Raw genomic sequence first — 17885 nt, 5'->3', positions numbered from 1 at the left:
CGGACCCCAAAGCTTCTGAAACCTCCCGAGAAGGCTCAGATTCTCAAAGGCTCCTGATGACCATCAGTAGCATTCTTCACCTTGAGTGCAGCTCATTTACTGGTCTCTAACACCAAACCCTGCACATTTTACAACGGTATTCCATCCAAACCAGATCTCCTTTGTACCCTATCTAGTCCATTCGCCCATAACTTGTGGTACGTCTCGTGAATCACACACCTGGGTCACTTCCCAAGTATATGCCATTCTCTCTTCGTTCTCCATCAATTTTCCTTTCTGTACTTTTACAATACTTTTCTCTTATTTTCTCATCTCCCCTCATTCACTTGCTCTGACATCCTCTGGCACATTCCACTTTTAGGGCCCTTCTGGAGCAAGCAACAAAAACTTCTGCAACACTGGGGGGAAAAATAAAAAATAAAAACTCACAATTCCTCACCCTAACATAGCTCCTACCTTTAAATATCCTTTGCCACAAAGAGAGGGCTGTACCTTACATCTATACAGTTTGGTTCCATGTTTAAGTGTAAAAATATCCTTCAAGTTTTCATTTCTTTGTTAGTTTTTCTGATCAAATGACAGTAACAGAGTTTGTTTCAAAATCCTGGGTTGGAAAAGATTTCATTCACTCCTTATCAAAACTCATCTGAAATGAACCAAGCTAACTGAGTAAAAGAGAAATTCTTCTCTTTTTTTCTTTTTAAAGATTTTATTTATTTATTCCTGAGAGAGAGAGAGAGACAGGCAGAGACATGGGCAGAGGGAGAAACAGGCTCCTCGAGGGAAGCCCAAAATGGGACTCGATCCCAGGACCCAGGGACCACGCCCTGAGCCAAAGGCAGACACCCAACCACTGAGCCACCCAGGCGTCCCGCAAAAAAGAAATTCTAAAGAAAAAGGAAAGAAGTCCTTCCTGATCTCCAGTCTCAATAACCCCTACCATCATAATTCTTACTCTATAACTCCATTTTTGAGATTTCAACACTTTCCATTTCAGCTTATGAATGCAAATATCGACAGTGAATAATCTGGCATGAAGTTTACTTACCTGGCAAATCTAAAACTGTAAAGAGCGTTAGAGGTTAATTAATTTGCTAATTACCCAGCCTGGATAGTATCAGAACCGCCTGAAGAATACTGTTTATTTTAAACAATATATTCTCCTGATTCCCAGCCCCAGACATTCCAATTCAGACTTCTGTTACAGCCCTGGAATCACATTTACAGTAAACGCTCCACATAATTATGATATAGCAAGCCCTGGTCTCTTTGAGAACTATTGATCTAGTTCAACATCCTACCCAGTATTGCGGTCTCCTCTTCCAAATACCACCCTGACTATCCACTCAGTGCCACAGCACTTCCATAAACCAGAGCACTCACCCTTTTATAAGTCTGCTGTTCTACCTTTTTATGGCTTTAATTATTAGAAACAGTGTTCCTGTGTTGAATCAAATAACCAAAGTCTTTCAACTCCTTGCACTTCTTTTATTACTGGCCCAAATTCTGTGCTCCAGAGCTAACACAGAATTCCCTCCCCGCAAGAGTCTTCAACTATCCAGAGGCAGCTACTGCACTCTTGCAAGTCTTCATTTTTCTAAGCTTAACCAATCTTTTTTAACTTCATAAAGCACAATTTCTGAGCCCTCACCATTTACTTCAACTGCTCTTCCTCAACAATAGACCTTACAGAAGAAGTCTGTCCAGAGTTAACACCACTTCGTTTTTTCTTACAGACTGAACTTTGCCCAGTATGCATTAATTTATAGTCCATGTTTCATCCTCGTTACCCACTGCCTTGCATTTCATAGTCTGAGAACCACAAATCAGCAAGTACTTATTAATCTAACGCTGAGTTCCTGACACTGTGTAAAATACTCAAGGAGATCTCAGGAGCCAGTGAAAACTGTTCCATTTTGAGGAGTTAATAACTTCTTACCCAGAAAGGAACCTACATTAAGTGAAAAGACTTGAAAATGGTGTATAACATCCACCCAAGTGCTTCAAATGAGCGACACCTGAAATTTTCTGGGTCAGGCTGTGAGCTATTTCATGGCCTCTGCTGAGAGAAATACCTCCTATTTAACAATAATTTTTGATTTTTAAAAAAAGAAGATGGACACCATCACCTTCAAATGCATACAAAAATGTTTAAGTGCATTCTTACTTTAAACATTTTAAATCTAAGAAACTAGGCGTGCAATAATCAAGTACAATACTGCTCCCCCTTCTCAGTGTGTCACTAGCATTGCTTCCCAAGTACTTTGAATGCCATCATTCAAGTAAAAGCTAAAAAAACAGAGGGTTAATATAATTCCCTTTATTACCATAAAGAACCATTTGATGTGGATGGAAAATTCATATTTTAATGGAAAACTCTTACCAGTAATAATACCAACCAACACCAACTTTTTCATTCACGGAACTGCAGAACTTTAGAAACATTTGCAAACCCCTAACTTTACAGATAAGGGAAAAGCATCATTTCAAAGATGGTAGGTGCTTTCTTCCAAGCATACAGCCAATGAGCAAGAGGGTAGGGTCAATCCCAGGTCTCCTCTCTTCCTGTCTTTTCTTATGTAACTGAGGATGAGCAATACTCTCCCTTCTCAATGTCCTCCTCAATTCTGCTCCCATCTTTAGCTACCTTCTCAATCCTCAAAATCCAAATTCTGATGCTACATTTCGCTTGGGAGCTTTTTAAGGGGAAAAGTAGGCCAAACAAGTATTAGGTGGTTAATTCTTTATTAAATTCTAGCACATCTATTTACCCAGGGTCTCCAACTTATACTTCCATGCTGCTAGACACCATATTTTACTGCCTCAGGATCACTGCTACCTTACTAGCATCATAGGGAACCACTGGAGTTATTAGCACCATGCATTCAAACTTCAATTTTAAAGCTACAAAAGCACCTGGTAAACAATCCGCAGCTACTCCACCCTCTCCCCCACTACACACACCTACACATACACATCCCTAAATCAACCTGCTCATCTACTTCATCTGAAGCCTCACAGTTAATCCACACCCTTATACGGAACACAGGAAAAAAATGCACTTACCTTGTGGCCTCTTGCTGAAGCCATGACACATTTGGCACATAGAACATGACTCCGAAGAAAAGCAGAGGCTCATTAGCAAATTTGTCCAGATGTTTCTTCAGAGGTTTCTCCAGCTCCACCCATCGTGCTTGCTGGCTCTTGCTGAGAAACCAAAGGCCAAAGTAGTGCGTCTAGATAAAAGGGTAAAGTAACATCAGTGTATGCTTTGTAAGGGGTACCCCCAAGACTGCAAGGGAATACAAGACTCCAGCACCTTATGTCATTTTTGGTTTCCCAGCTCATACACGATGATCCAGCTTTTGCTTTCTAACTTTGGGACAAGCTAAAAGAAACCACATGCACACAATCTACACTGAGTGTCCGACGCGGTATTCATACCCATGGTTACTGGGTACATGTGGGTACCGACGCACCTATGTTTGGCAAGGGGGTGGGTGCAAGGTGGGGACAATGTTGTCTGTTTTCCTAGGCTCCCAAGGCTGGCTTTCCCGTGCCTTCTGAATGCCTCACCATCTCACGTGGAACATGCTGGCAGCGGCAAACACAGTTCTTGCACCTGCTGCAAAGTAAGTTATGACTCAACTCCTAAGACAAAACCTTCTGCCAGCTGAAAGCCTCCACATTGTAGAATATTTCCATACAGTACCAGATTTCAACAGAAAACTGATTCACTCTTTTTGAGTTTTAATGAAGTACTTTCAAAAACATCGGCCTCCACCACTTCATTATACATGAACTGCAGCAAATCTCTCCCCCACATCAAGCTCTGAGAATGGAAGGATGTCTTCACAGCTGCCACAGGAGCCCCTGGTGGCTGTTCTTGGCAGATTATGGTGGGATTTGATAGATGAAAGTGAGATTTTCACCCTTAGACTTGAAGCCTCAACCAGTTTAGTTTTGAACAACGTGCTAAATGATTAAAACAGGTACTTTTATGCATCCAATCCTGTCTTTATATTAATTCGTGCTAGGATTTCAGGATTAGCACAACAATCGCCAAAAAATAAATCACTGCTTTTGAAATATTCTTTTATATTTCAATTATAGCTTAGAACGGTTTACAGCACACCTGGAAACCTGCCTTCAAAAGAATGTTTTCATTACAATGTTTAATTTCCAAAGGCATTCTTGTGTCCGTGTTGGCACTCCAGCTGGCTGTCTCCTCAACGATACCGCACATCAATCCCTGCCACAACTCTACCAAAAGCTATTATAAAAGTTTTGACTCTGACTTCACTAGGAAACCAGACATAGCCTTGCTGACTTAAAGCTACCGACCCACATACTCTGCAGGGTATTTTCAAGTGCATGTGCTTTCAGATGACAACAATGACTTTGTCAGCTTTGCTCCATGATGTTCTAAGGGGCAAGTTCACGGGAGGAACCTAGGCATTTCTTGAGCAGCAAAATGCCAACAAACAGAGCCAAGGTTCTATTTCCATCAACTTGGACGAACTGCTTGAGTGAATTCTGACCCTATGGTTCACTTTCCAGCTGCGGTGAGTCTGTTAGTTGTTCCAATGTGATGGATGATGTAGGGGAAATGAGACGTGGCTGAAGAGAAAGAAAATAGGCTGCAAAAGTCTGTGCATCTCCCAGTGCTTGCACTCACTGCCTTAATAACTCCAGACAAGTTGCTGAGCCTCCAGAGTGTCAGAGCTTTCTCATCTGTAAGATGGGGTGATGCTTACGGCCATCGCCCACAGGCTGCAAGGGGCATAAATGAGATCATGTCTCGAACCGTGCACACGACGCATGTTAAGTAACTACTTCAGTCATGGTACTTTCTGTCGCTGCTACTGTCATCATCATCATCATCACCGTCATTACCATCGTCATCAGTAAATGAAAGCAGGCAAGAATCGTTTTCGCCAGCACTCCTGGCATATCTATGAACCATAGAATTAGAAAACAGAGGTTATCTGGAAATAAATGAGAAAAAGCAGGCAAAAGTGGAAGCTGGGAGGCCTAGAAATAATATAAAAACCCAAAAGGTTTAAGGAAAAAAAAATTTACAAAACAGTGCCTCCCCTAAGATTTTCTTTAGAGGCTTACTGGTATTTATGGGACATTGGAACATCACCCCGATCGTGTCCTAAGGGATCTATGAGGCAGGCTTAAGCTAACCTTAAAATGAGGTAATTTGGGACTTAATTAACTGTCTGAAAAGGGTACAAGGTAGCTCTGCATTCTACTGAATTCCTGTATGGAGCACAGCATTTTGGGTAGCTGGGAGTGAGTTTGCATAGAATAAATGAGGTAATATATGTAAACAGTAACATGCTATGTAATACTTATTTTCATTGGAAAAGAGCCCTTTTATAAAAAGCCTGGGTGGAGAAAGGGAGGAGAAGCTTTGCAGCTGCTTAAACAGGCCAACCATGATTTATTACCTTTCACTAAAAGCAGTCCTGACATTTGGGGGTATAACTTTATGATCCATACTTCATTCAAATTACAACATTCACTTGATTCAGCAACACTCATAGAACGGGTCCACCTTAACTGCATCACCATTCTACCATCAACTCTGCCCCCCAAAAAGGGTTTTTAAATTTTTACTAGCCTGTGCTTTGAAGGCTAGTATTTTAAATTTCCTCCTCTCATTCCCACCTACCAGATCATTAAATCAGACCTGATCTTCCCCCAAAAAAACACCCTGAGAAGGAATGTTCTATGGGGTACACAGATACAAGCATGCGTATAGTGAACAGGAGAAAGAGATACAAGAGAAATCAAGGTAATAGTCTTGAGCCAAGGAATGCCTGTGTGGTTGAGTGTCTGCCTTGGTTCAGGTCATGATCCTGGGGTCCTGGGATGGAGTCCTACATCAGGTTCCCCGTGGGGAGACTGCTTCTTCCTCTGCCTGTGTCTCTGCCTCTGTGTCTCTCATGAATAAATAAATGAAATCTTTAAAAAAAAAATCGTCTTGAACCATAATCAATAGTACAGAGCTGGGAACAACCACATAAACCTCTTCTACTGCAAAAACCTAATGCATGGCGTAAGATGTTTTTGTTGCTGCTATATGGCATTTTCCAGAAGACACAATATCTGAGTGACCCACTATGCATTTAAAAATAAGGCAGTAGGGATCCCTGGGTGGCTCAGTGGTTTAGCGCCTGCCTTCAGCCCGGGGCATGGTCCTGGAGACCTGGAATTGAGTCCCACATCAGGCTTCCTGAATGGAGCCTGCTTCTCCCTCTGCCTGTGTCTCTGCCTCTCTCTCTCTCTCTCTCTCTCTCTCTCTCTCTCTGTGTGTGTGTGTGTGTGTGTGTGTGTGTCTCTCATGAATAAATAAATCTTAAAAAAAATAAAATAAAAACAATGCAATAATTACACTCCTCCTCAAGAAATGGGGTGTCCAGCACAAGGCAGAATTGAGAGGCAGATAACCTGGAAGACCCAGTTCCTACCTATATGGCCAGAATAACCTAATTTTAGAGATGCCGAATTCGGTTATCTAGTGGGAAATAAAATCCACTTATGAGATGCCCATGCCCACACCACATTGTGAAGCTACGCCCAAAGTTAACTTCCTCCTTTTCCACCCTACAACTCCCACCATTCTTCTGCTGGCTAGCTATATCCCTACCCTGGAGTATTCAACAGAGGAGAAAGACCCCATCCTTCAAGTTTCTGATGCAGCATGAGTTTATCTTGCCAGGTATCCACCGTGGCTCCCAAGAAATGGCATCAGCAACTAACTCCTCACTTAAGCTAACATGTGCACCAATCAACTTCCTCTGTATTAGCCACGGGACCACTAATGCCATCAGGCCCAGCCGAGACCACACAAGGCTGGTTCATAATTGACTTGCCAATTTAAACTCCTGCTGAATCCTGAAAGCTGAGCTCCCCTGTTAACCATTGCCACATGGTTCAGGAGAATGTGGTAGGGTGATTCCAAATAGAAGCTGTCTCCTCCCTAACCAAAAAGATCCCATCGTACTGCCCAGGTAAATACTCCAGGCACTTTTTATTTCTCCCTGCAGCTCTAAACATAAGCCAGGTCCAGCTAATCCTCATAATACCTATGAGTGAGCTATAAATCCCATTTCATTTCTCTAGTTTTCTCTAGAAAACAGGCAGGTCTGGTGCTTTGAGTTCTGCAATGAGCTCACTGCAATGAAAAAAGAAGACAGAAGAACCAGTTCCCAGGGAAAGGAACCACATCTCTGAATCAGTGACAAAAAAGGCACTAGTGAGAAACAGTGTAAGGAGAGACACCCTAACATGACATTTCCATAGGAGTAGTTTCCCAGTCTAATTGGAGTTTTTCATTTTAACGGAGGAAGCAGAAATGTATGCATGCACTAAAAAATATGCTAGTTTCTTCAGCGGCAGATTGGTGTGTGAATACTTTAGTGCCAAAATAAGGTCCCTCTTGAGGGACCTTAGAAAAAGATTCTAGTGAAAAGGGCCTTTAAAGATAGTTTGAGTTGTGGTTTGTTTGTTCATTTACCTGTAAAGTTGGTGGTATCCCCCACATGAGCTATTATTAATGGGGAAAGATTTTTTTGAGGATTTTGTTTTTCCAGTTTTGCGACCACTGGCACAGCTTTAATGCTATTCGCAAGGGTTACAGATGCAGCCTTGGCAATTACCAGGGATTAAAGCCACGATCTTATCTCAAGCATTTTGAAGAGTTAATCATCCAGAAGCAAAAGTTTAAAATATCTTGCATTATGTTGTAATAGGTTGCCTGTCATAGCCAGTGCTTAGGTTGTAAATTAAGGAACAGAGAGTTGGTATGCCTCCACATAAAATAGACGGGAATTACATGCAAGCATTAAAACTTTCACTGAGGCATGGAAAATGCTTCAAAAGATGACTATAAGCAGACTCTGAAACAGCACTTCATGCCATTTCATTCCAATGGCTTTGGAAAATAAACCACTCTACATGAGTTGGACGATCGTAATGAACAACTTGTGTGCGATCCACCTCTACTCTGGGCAGTTCTGGGATTTCCATAACTGACACGTCTATAATTAACAACTGCCCCATCTTCATTTCCCTAGCCTATCTTTCATAAAAGTATCGGAAAAGAAATTGTAGAGTAACACAGACCCAAGAAGCAAACCTCATAGACGGGGGGGGGATTGGGGGGGCTCACTCTTCTGAGGTTATACAGCTCACTCAAAATATCCAGAAAGATGAAGACTGTAGGGGAAATTATTTCACCTACAATCTATGTAGAAAACAGACACTGGTGCCAGTTTGCCTCACAGAACTGACATTATGCTAACAAGGTCTCAAGTCATAATCTTTACAAAGACAAAAAAGCAATAGAACATTCAAAGACCAGAGATCTCCCAGCAGTCTACTCTTCAGCTGATTCTTGCTTAGTGGTGATTTTAGTCCTGTGCAGATACAAACACAGATGGATATGGTGAGGCTCTTGCTCTCAAATACAGCAAATTCCACTATTATCAGACAGGCCAGGAAACAAGGTATTCCATCTAACCTATGAGTTAACCTATGGCATTTCCATAGGAGTAGTTTCCCCGTCTAATTCCTCTCCTAATAGCATGGTATGTTACCAATGCCCAGAAGATTAGCATAAAATCAAACCACAGAAATATCTTTAATGTAAGTTAGCTTAAGCTAGTTAAGATTCGGTACCTTTATAAACTCTAGCCATTATGAAAACAGCAAAATGCAGGACATTTCTACTGTAGCCCATAGCCTGTGATAAATCACCTTTCAGTTAAAACAAAAATACAAATTTGCAAAAGAAAAAGGGGATAAATCTGAGGATCATCACCCACCCTCTGGAATGGTTAGGGATTTTTTTTTAAGCCTCCTTTAGAAACCAGGGCTCTTTTAGCCTAGCCTTAGGAGAGGTCTGAGAATTATCAAATTCACCATTCCCAAGAGTAGATTTTCTTCTTTTTTTTTTTAATAATAAATTTATTTTTTATGGGTGTTCAATTTGCCAAATACAGAATAACACCCAGGGCTCATCCCGTCAAGTGCCCCCCTCAGTGCCCGTCACCCATTCACCCCCACCCCCCGCCCTCTTCCCCTTCCACCACCCCTAGTTCATTTCCCAGAGTTAGGAGTCTTCATGTTCTGTCTCCCTTTCTGATATTTCCTACCCATTTCTTCTCCCTTCCCTTCTATTCCCTTTCACTATTTGATCTTAAATGAACGAGACCATATAATGTTTGTCCTTCTCCGAGTGACTTACTTCACTCAGCATAATACCATCCACGTTGGAAGTTCCATCCACGTTGAAGCAAATGGTGGGTATTTGTCATTCCCTAATGGCTGAGTAATATTCCATTGTATACATAAACCACATCTTCTTTATCCATTCATCTTTCGATGGACACTGAGGCTCCTTCCACAGTTTGGCTACTGTGGCCATTGCTGATAGAAACATTGGGGTGCAGGTGTCCCGGCGTTTCACTGCATCTGTATCTTTGGGATAAATCCCCAGCAGTGCAATTGCTGGGTCGTAGGGAAGGTCTATTTTTAACTCTTTGAGGAACCTCCACACAGTTTTCCAGAGTGGCTGCACCAGTTCACATTCCCACCAACAGTGTAAGAGGGTTCCCTTTTCTCCGCATCCTCTCCAACATTTGTGGTTTCCTGCCTTGTTAATGTTCCCCATTCTCACTGGTGAGAGGTGGTATCTCATTGTGGTTTCGATTTGTATTTCCCTGATGGCAAGTGATGCAGAGCATTTTCTCATGTGCGTGTTGGCCATGTCTATGTCTTCCTCTGTGAGATTTCTGTTCATGTCTTTTGCCCATTTCATGATTGGATTGTTTGTTTCTTTGGTGTTGAGTTTAATAAGTTCTTTATAGATTTTGGAAACCAGCCCTTTATCTGATATGTCATTTGCAAATATCCTCTCCCATCCTGTAGGTTGTCTCTTAGTTTTGTTGACTGTATCCTTTGCTGTGCAAAAGCTTCTTATCTTGATGAAGTCCCAATAGTTCATTTTTGCTTTTGTTTCTTTTGCCTTCGTGGATGTATCTTGCAAGAAGTTACTGTGGCCGAGTTCAAAAAGGGTGTTGCCTGTGTTCTCCTCTAGGATTTTGATGGAATCTTGTCTCACATTTAGATCTTTCATCCATTTTGAGTTTATCTTTGTGTATGGTGCAAGAGAGTGGTCTGGTTTCATTCTTCTGCATGTGGATGTCCAATTTTCTAATAAAGCAATGGTTCTCTGTCTTGAATAAAGTTTAGCCACGAAGGTACCTTTGTGGAAATTTTTTATCCCTCCTCCATTTATTATCTTTTAATTAAAAGTAGAGTCAGGAGTATCCCTAAAGGAAATAATCTAGCCTATTTCTACATTTTACTGGAATTCTTCATATTCCAATAAAGTTCTTAACATTCCTTATTACTATTAACATGGCCTTCTTACCTTTCTAAGAAGAGTACTGTTACTAGAAATATAATGTAAGTCACATATTTAATTTTAAATTTTCTAACAGGTACATTAAAAAAGTACAGGAAAGTGAAATTAATTTTAATAAATTTTATTAAAAATAACATTCAAGGGGAATCCCGGAGTGGCTCAGCGGTTTAGCGCCTGCCTTCGGCACAGGGCGTGATCCTGGGGTCCTGGGATCAAGTCCCACATCGGGCTCCTTGCATGGAGCCTGCTTCTCCCTCTGCCTGTGTCTCTGCCTCTCTCTGTCTCTCTCTGTGTCTTTCATGAATAAATAAATAAAACCTTTAAATAAATAAACAAACAAATAAAATACATTCGAAATCGCATGGTTTCAACATGTAACTAATACAAAAGTGACTCATGAGATATTTTAACTTTTTTCATACTACATCTTTGAAATCTGATATGTGTTTATACTAACTGCAAAGTTAGTTCTCAGTTCAAAGTAGCCACATTTCAAGTGTTTTGTGGCCACATGTGGCCAGTGGCTATCGTATTGGAGAATACAATCTTAACTCTTTAAGGAACTGAAAGATTTTGGCTCAATGCATGATCACAGTTTCTAACAATTCAAGCCATCTAAAAATGAAACAGGCAAACTTATAAAGTGGTAAGAGCCCACTTTTTGGAAGTATGCGGCAGGATCTAGAGCACATGGTGCCTCACCAAGGGGACTGCCATATTGAGTGCTTCCTATGTGCCAAGTTCTATGTAACAGTGGCAACTTTGCAAAAACTAACTCTTTTAATCCTCCCAGTAAGTCCTGAAGGTTACTATTACCATTTCCATTTATTTATAGATGAGGACATTGAGGCACAGAGCATTTAAGTAACTATCCAAGATTACATAGGTAATAAGTGGCAGAGGCAGGACTCCAATTCAAGCAGCTTGGTCTAGGCTCACATTCATAGCCATAAACCCTGGTGCTTCTCCAGGCATTTGTTTTTTACATATGAGAATTAGTCACAAGACACGCTGTTTTAACTATTTCTCTCTTAACTTAGGTCAGTGATTCTCAAACTGTATTGGAAGATAGGAAGGGTACAAGGAGATGGGGTTCCAGACATCCAACCCCTCTGCAAACACAATAGCTCCATTTTATAGATTGAAGTTCCACCTAGGATCTCATTTGAAGAGAAGGGTGACATCCATTAATCCAAACATGTTTTAACTATTACCAGAATTCTTTTTTTTTTTTTTTTGTAGTTTTATGATTTTATTAAGACAAATACGACACGCACATAAGCTGTCTATTCATTTTCTTCCCTGAGCAGCCTGGCATGGGATTGGTGACTCTGATGGCCAGCTGGGCTGCTCTAAACACAGCGGCTTTGGGTTCTTGGAGGATACATTGTGAGCCCTCTCTGCACAGTAAGATTCATTGCACATCAGCAGCACTTCAAGCTCCTTGACATTGTGAATGAGGAACTTCCAGAAGCCCCTGGGCACCATGTGCTCTGTTTTCTTGTTGCTCCCCTAACCCATGTTGAGCATCAAGATCTGGCCCTTGAATCTTCTGTGCACCCTACTGTCAATGTCTCTGGGTTTCTGCCAGTTGCGCTTAATTTTGACACATCATTCTGACTGGTGCCAGATAAACTTCTTGGTCCTCTTTAATGATCTTGGGGTCCACCAGAGGTCTGAGGGAGGCCATGATGCCTAGTAACAGATGGCTGCCAACTCCACAGGCAGCAGTGAGGAAGAAATATTATCAGAATTCTAATTTTCTGAGCCTCTACATTTTAAGTGTCTTCCTCAATAAGAATTCCTGGAGCACCTGGGTAGCTCAGTCAGTTAAGCATCTGCCTTCAGCTCAGGTCATAATTCCAGGGTCCTGGGATCAAGCCCTGCACTGGGCTCCCTGCTCATTGGGAGTCTGGCTTCTCCCTCTCCCCTGGCTTGTGCTCTCTCTCATAAATAAATAAATAAATAAATAAATAAATAAATAAATAAATAAATAAATAAATAAAATCTAAAAAAAAAGAGTTCCTAGCCAGAAATTCATGCCTACTTTGTTTTTCTGAACTTAAAACAATTTTTAAAAATTTGTTTTCTTTAAGGAGTCCATTTGATTTCTTCTTGCCAGCACTATTGCTAGGTCCAGCCGGCTAGCACCTCTGTCCCTCCTGTTACCCCAATCCTCATTCTCTTTCTGCAATTTGGTACTTTTCCTAAAATGCAAGGTGTTCATGGTCACGCTCCACCTTGAAACCCTTAGATGTATTCCCATCTCATGGCAGCATTTTATTCTCCAGGCAATTCAAAGAGGATTTAACAGAAGGCTAAAATAATTGTGAAACACGGAGTTCAACACCTTTTTAAAAAGTAGCATTTATGAGGGTGTTTCCCAAAGCATTTTACCACAGCTCCTTTTCTGCCACTACACATGCACCCCTGGGAATTCGAACAGTAGAGTCAGGCTGCCTGGGTGGGAGCCAGCCCAGTCACGGCCAGCAGGTCACCCTGTGCTGTGGTATCCCCGTCTGTAGCATGGAGACAGCTAGAGGAGCCATCTCACAGAGCTAAGAGAATTAGATGAATTGATAAAGGGAGGGTGCTCAGCACAATACGTGGTGCATTAAAAGGTAGGGGTTATTTTAATTATTTTTGTGACACAGTTTAGAAACAGAATCCAGTTGAAACTCCCTAGCCAGAGACATCAAACCCTTCAAAAGCAGACTCCCGCCTGCCTTTCTACACTCCTACCCTCCCTGCCATGACCCCTCCACATACACACACACACACATACACACACACACACAACAAGATCAGTGCAAAATGAACTCTGCCCATCCCTGAAAATTCCATGGGCTGTCCTGTTTCTTTACCTCAGCATGGGCTATTCCCTTTGCTTTGTTTCTTGTTTGTCCTATTCTCTAAATTCCAGAGTCTCTGGGAGCAGGGACCCTCTCCTATTCAGCTTCCCTCAGGGACGACTGTATTTGCTGACCCTATGAGCCAGGGCCTGGGTTCTCTAGATGCCATTCAAAATGTCAGCACATCAGGACGTTCAAAACCAAACGTGAGGGACGCCTGGGTGGGTCAGCGGTTGAGCGTCTGCCTTTGGCTCAGGTCGTGGTCCTGGGGTCCCAGGATCGAGTCCCGCATCGGGCTCCCTGCAGGGAGCCTCCTTCTCCTTCTGCCTGTGTCTCTGCCTCTCTTTCTGTGTCTCACATGAATAAATAAATAAAATCTTAAAACAACAACAACAACAACAAAACCAAACGTGACTCCCAAAAAGTCTACCATATGGATACATGTCATTACACATTTGTCAGAACCCACAGAATGTACAACACCAAGAGTGAACCTTAACGTAAACTATGGATCTGGGTGATAATGATGTGTTAATGCGGGTTCAACAATTGTAACAAATGTTCTGCGCTGGTGTAGGGGAGGACGTGGGAGTGGGGAGCAGGAGGTGTGTGGAACTCTCTGCTTTCCATTCAGTTGTGCTATAAAGCTAAAACTGCTTTAAGAAATAAAACCGAAGGGATGCCTGGGTGGCTCAGCAGTTGAGCTCCTGCCTTCAGCCCAGGGCATGATCCTGGAGACCCAGGATCGAGTTTGAGTTCCAGGTTGGGCTCCCAGCATGGAGCCTGCTTCTCCCTCTGCCTGTGTCTCAGCCTCTCTCTCTCTGTGTCTCTCATGAACAAATAAGTAAAATCTTTAAAAAAAAAAAAAAAAGAAAGAAAGAAAAGAAAAGAAAAGAAAGAAAACCAAAGTCTAAAATGATCAAACGAAGTGGCAAAACACAAATGATAATTAATGTAGATCAAAAATTAAATCAAAATTAATTTTCCTTTCCTAATATAAAGCTCTTCTAGAGTCTAAGATAAATCTAGCCTCCAGAACACCTCTCATGGCGAAGCCAGATATCCACAATTATCTGGTTTCCAAGCTTTAAGACAGACTAAACATTTTGCTATAGTTTAGACGGATTTTCACTTTCCTTTCTCAAGCTCCATCAGCTCTATTTGGAAAATGACCTGAATACAAAAGAAGTCAAGTGAGTAGAGCAGACCCTATGTTGATCCCCTCCTCCTCCTGCTTCTGGGAGAATGCATTCCTCCTTGAGGTGTGAATGTGCAAGTGAAGAACAGAGGAGAAGATTGCTTGATCTCCTCCTTTAGTTTGAAAGTAGCTATAGTATTGTTTCACAAAAGGCCGTACCTTCAATGTCATCTGTCACAGAACAAAAGCATACAATTAAAAAAAGAAAGTGACTGGCTCTAATGTGGATGCGCCCATTTAGAGCATGTCAAAATAAAGCCAGCGTTAAATGTCAACCCCACCTTAGCATTAGAAGATCAATCACCCTGCAACACACACTTGACAGTAGAATCTGGACTTCACTGCTTTATCCTTTGTGACAACACAGTTGTGAGCTAATCCGGGTTTGACCTTTGCCCTCTCCCTGAGAGAAACAATAGTCTGCAGAGAGTAATTATTGCCCTATACTTCTCCAAACCCGCCTCCGCTTGCACCTTAGACTCTAGCTCTACCTGGGGATTCACAGAGATGCCTTCTCCACCCCCAAAAGGGCGCCTGCCCTTTTGAGTCCTTGGATTTTCAAAAATCCAATTCCCCATGCCCTGGATGGCCTTGCTTTCTTTTCCACCTGCTGAAGTCCTATGCATCCTTCAAGTCCCCATGCAGAGAGTGAAGGCTCTGTTCATCTTTCACCGAACACCCTCTCCCCTTCCCAGGGCCGCAGTGGTCAGCGGTGCAGACTGTGTACTGCACAACTCTAAGAAGAGCTGTTGCCTTGATTCAGGCCTGCCCCTGCACTGCAGGTTAGCATGGATAGCATTCAATCTGAACTGCTTATTTAAATGCCGGATTCCCTTACTCACCTGTGCATCTCTTGAAGACAAAATTATACCCTATTTATCTTCATTCATCAAGTCCTAACATAGTACCCTGGCACGCTGTGGTCGCCCAAGATTTTCTTCAATCGAAAATCTTTTAAGACACTAAAACTGGGACAATTACAAATTATTCGATGCAGCACTAGGCATTTTCCACACTATTTACAACAGCTCCATAAGACAAGTAAGGTGAGTACCATTATTCCCATTTTACACGTGAGAAAACTGATGCCCGGAGAAGGGCAGTGACTTTTCCAAGCACACCTACTAAGTGACAGAATGATAATTTAAACCCAATTCCCAGACACAGAAGACTGAGCCTGTGACTACTTAATAAGCACATGCGATAGTGCCCCCTGATGCATGCAAAGGATAGTTACTTTAACGTGAGTTACCGAGATTACTCAAAAGTGGAACTAACTGCATATCTTTTTAAACGATCTTTTAAAGCTTTTAGACCAGTCGTCTAACCAACCGATCTTCACTATTAAGGTTTTTCCTTTATGCCCACGCATATATTTACATATGCACACCCAAAGGTGCTACCAAGAAGCAAAAAGGGACCAGCTCTCAAGCTCCATGTAGCTGTTGGACAGGAGAGTCTCCGTTACAGGAAAATACACGTCAGAGGAAGCCCTGATCACAGAAACCCAAGTACAAACACGAAGACTGGCAGGAGACAGCAGTGCTCAGGTGAGACAGTCCCCCAGGGGACGGCAGTCGGCCTGTGGAGGACGCCAAGGGGGCAGAAGACGTTCCCTGACCCCAATTCCTTTGTGTATGTGGTGAGAAGTGGATCATGAACGAGGGTGTGGGGAGAGACAGCAACCTCCATCGCTTCCAGCAGCACCATCCCCTCCTGCACCCCGCCCTGAGGTGGGGGCAACGCGCTCCCAGGGCCTAGGGGGCCCACCACGGAGCTCTTCCTGGTCCTCAGATCTCAGGGGCTGGAGTCACCCCAGCACTGGCACCCATTCGACCACACCAACCTTCCCCCTGGCCTGGCTGCCCCACGGCAGAGGACACGCGGGCGTGTGTGGGCTTCTCCCCGGAGCCCGAACGTCTGAAGACTGGGAAGAGCAGGGCTCGCCTGCCGTCACCGGGCCACAGCGCCTGGCAGTCTCACTGGGACGGGGATAACGGGGCAGCCTTCACGGCCAACCCCGGCTCTGCCTAAAACCCAGAAGAGCCTCACGGGCGGCCCGAAGAAAAGCAGGGTCGTGAGGAATCTTGAAGGGAACAAAACGCCCGTTTTACAAGCGCCCATAAAGAGCCTCAGTGGTCTGGCTTGTTTTAAACACTTTTTCCATTTTCTCCCCCCTCTTTGAAGAGGAAAATATAGAAACAAACAAACAAACACAAAAGGCAGCTGCATCCAGCCCCTAAGTGGGCGTCTCCTCCCAGATGTGCAGCTGGCTGCGAGACCCCGGCCACCCACTCAACGGTTTTAGAGACAGACGATGACTTTAGACGCTGCCCCCCAACCTCCTCACCGGCGGGGACAAAGGGGAAGCCACCACCCCGTGCAAGGCTCCGGGCCGGGTCCTTGCTCCGCACGGCACCGGAGCAGGCCTCCTGATGCACGGAGGCTGCAAGGTCGAGCCCGGGCCAAGGACAGCAGGATCCTTCCAGACGCGAGGCTGGGGCAGGTGGCCGGTCCCCGGGCGAGTTCTGGCTCGGACACCTTCCCGCACACCCGCTCTTACCTCCCGCAACTCCAGCCTCTGGGCCACGGCCTCCAGGCACTCCTGCCCCGTGCTCTCCACCGACAGCGTGCACTCGATGACATTGCTGTCCAGCAGGCGGATCCGCGTGACAAAGCAGTTCTTGCTCAGGACGTTGTAGCGCCGCGTCCGGCGGAGCTTCAGGCCGAAAGGCATGGCTATGCGGCCCTCGGACGCCGCCTTCCTCTCCTGGCGCCCACGGCCCTGCGACGGCCTCAGCAGCTTCGTGACTGGGTGAGGACACTCGCACACGTGCTCCTCCAGATGCCGGGAAAGGTGGCCATGCCCGGTGCGGCACTCCCGAGGGGCGCTGCAAAGGGAAAAGCAGCAAGGTCATGAGCCCCGAGGGAGCTTTGGACGCTGCGGCACATTCCCACATTCCGCGCACGTGAGCCCACGGCCCCGACGGCTGAACATCCCCACTCGAGATCCTGCAAGCTCTGCGGCTTCTGAGGTCTTGGCGGAGCCCAGGCTCTTTACTTATCTTACGAGAGGGCAGATCTGATCAAATCTACTGGACAGCTGAGGACACGGAGGGTCGGAGAGATGAAAGGAACTCATCCAAGGATGCACAGAGTGAAGGGCAGAGCCAGAATTCAAACCCACAGCTGTGCAACTGAAGTTCACGCGCTTTTCTTTCGTGCATCATCCTATCCACTCAAGAAAGCAGCAGGAGTGGAATCTGAGCCCTGCTTACCTTCTAAATAGATTATCTCATTTCGATCTCATTAACCCCACCAGATGGTGTAGATTTTAGGATCCCCTTCAACAGAAGAAGGGAGCTTTAATGATCTAAGTGACTCGTTGATC

The 17885-nt window shown here is 43.9% G+C and overlaps 1 protein-coding gene and 1 pseudogene across 2 annotated transcripts in view; both read right to left on the bottom strand.

Moving 5' to 3' along the window:
- Positions 1-17885, bottom strand: part of PTPN14 (protein tyrosine phosphatase non-receptor type 14) — a 176969-nt gene that overhangs the window by 92468 nt on the left and 66616 nt on the right. For both annotated transcript variants that reach the window (XM_041756603.1, XM_041756597.1), the window contains exons 2-3: positions 17058-17385; positions 3067-3236 (exon numbers count right to left, since the gene is read on the bottom strand). In XM_041756603.1, the coding sequence (XP_041612537.1) occupies positions 3067-3236; positions 17058-17231 (344 nt within the window). In that variant the 5' untranslated portion in view covers positions 17232-17385. The remainder of the gene's footprint in view (positions 1-3066; positions 3237-17057; positions 17386-17885) is intronic.
- Positions 11731-12345, bottom strand: LOC121491572 (annotated as a pseudogene).

The sequence above is a fragment of the Vulpes lagopus genome, chromosome 1, assembly GCF_018345385.1.
Source record: "Vulpes lagopus strain Blue_001 chromosome 1, ASM1834538v1, whole genome shotgun sequence".
Lineage (NCBI taxonomy): Eukaryota > Metazoa > Chordata > Mammalia > Carnivora > Canidae > Vulpes > Vulpes lagopus.
Note: the sequence above shows the minus strand (reverse complement) of the source record. Positions and strands in the feature narration are given on the sequence as shown.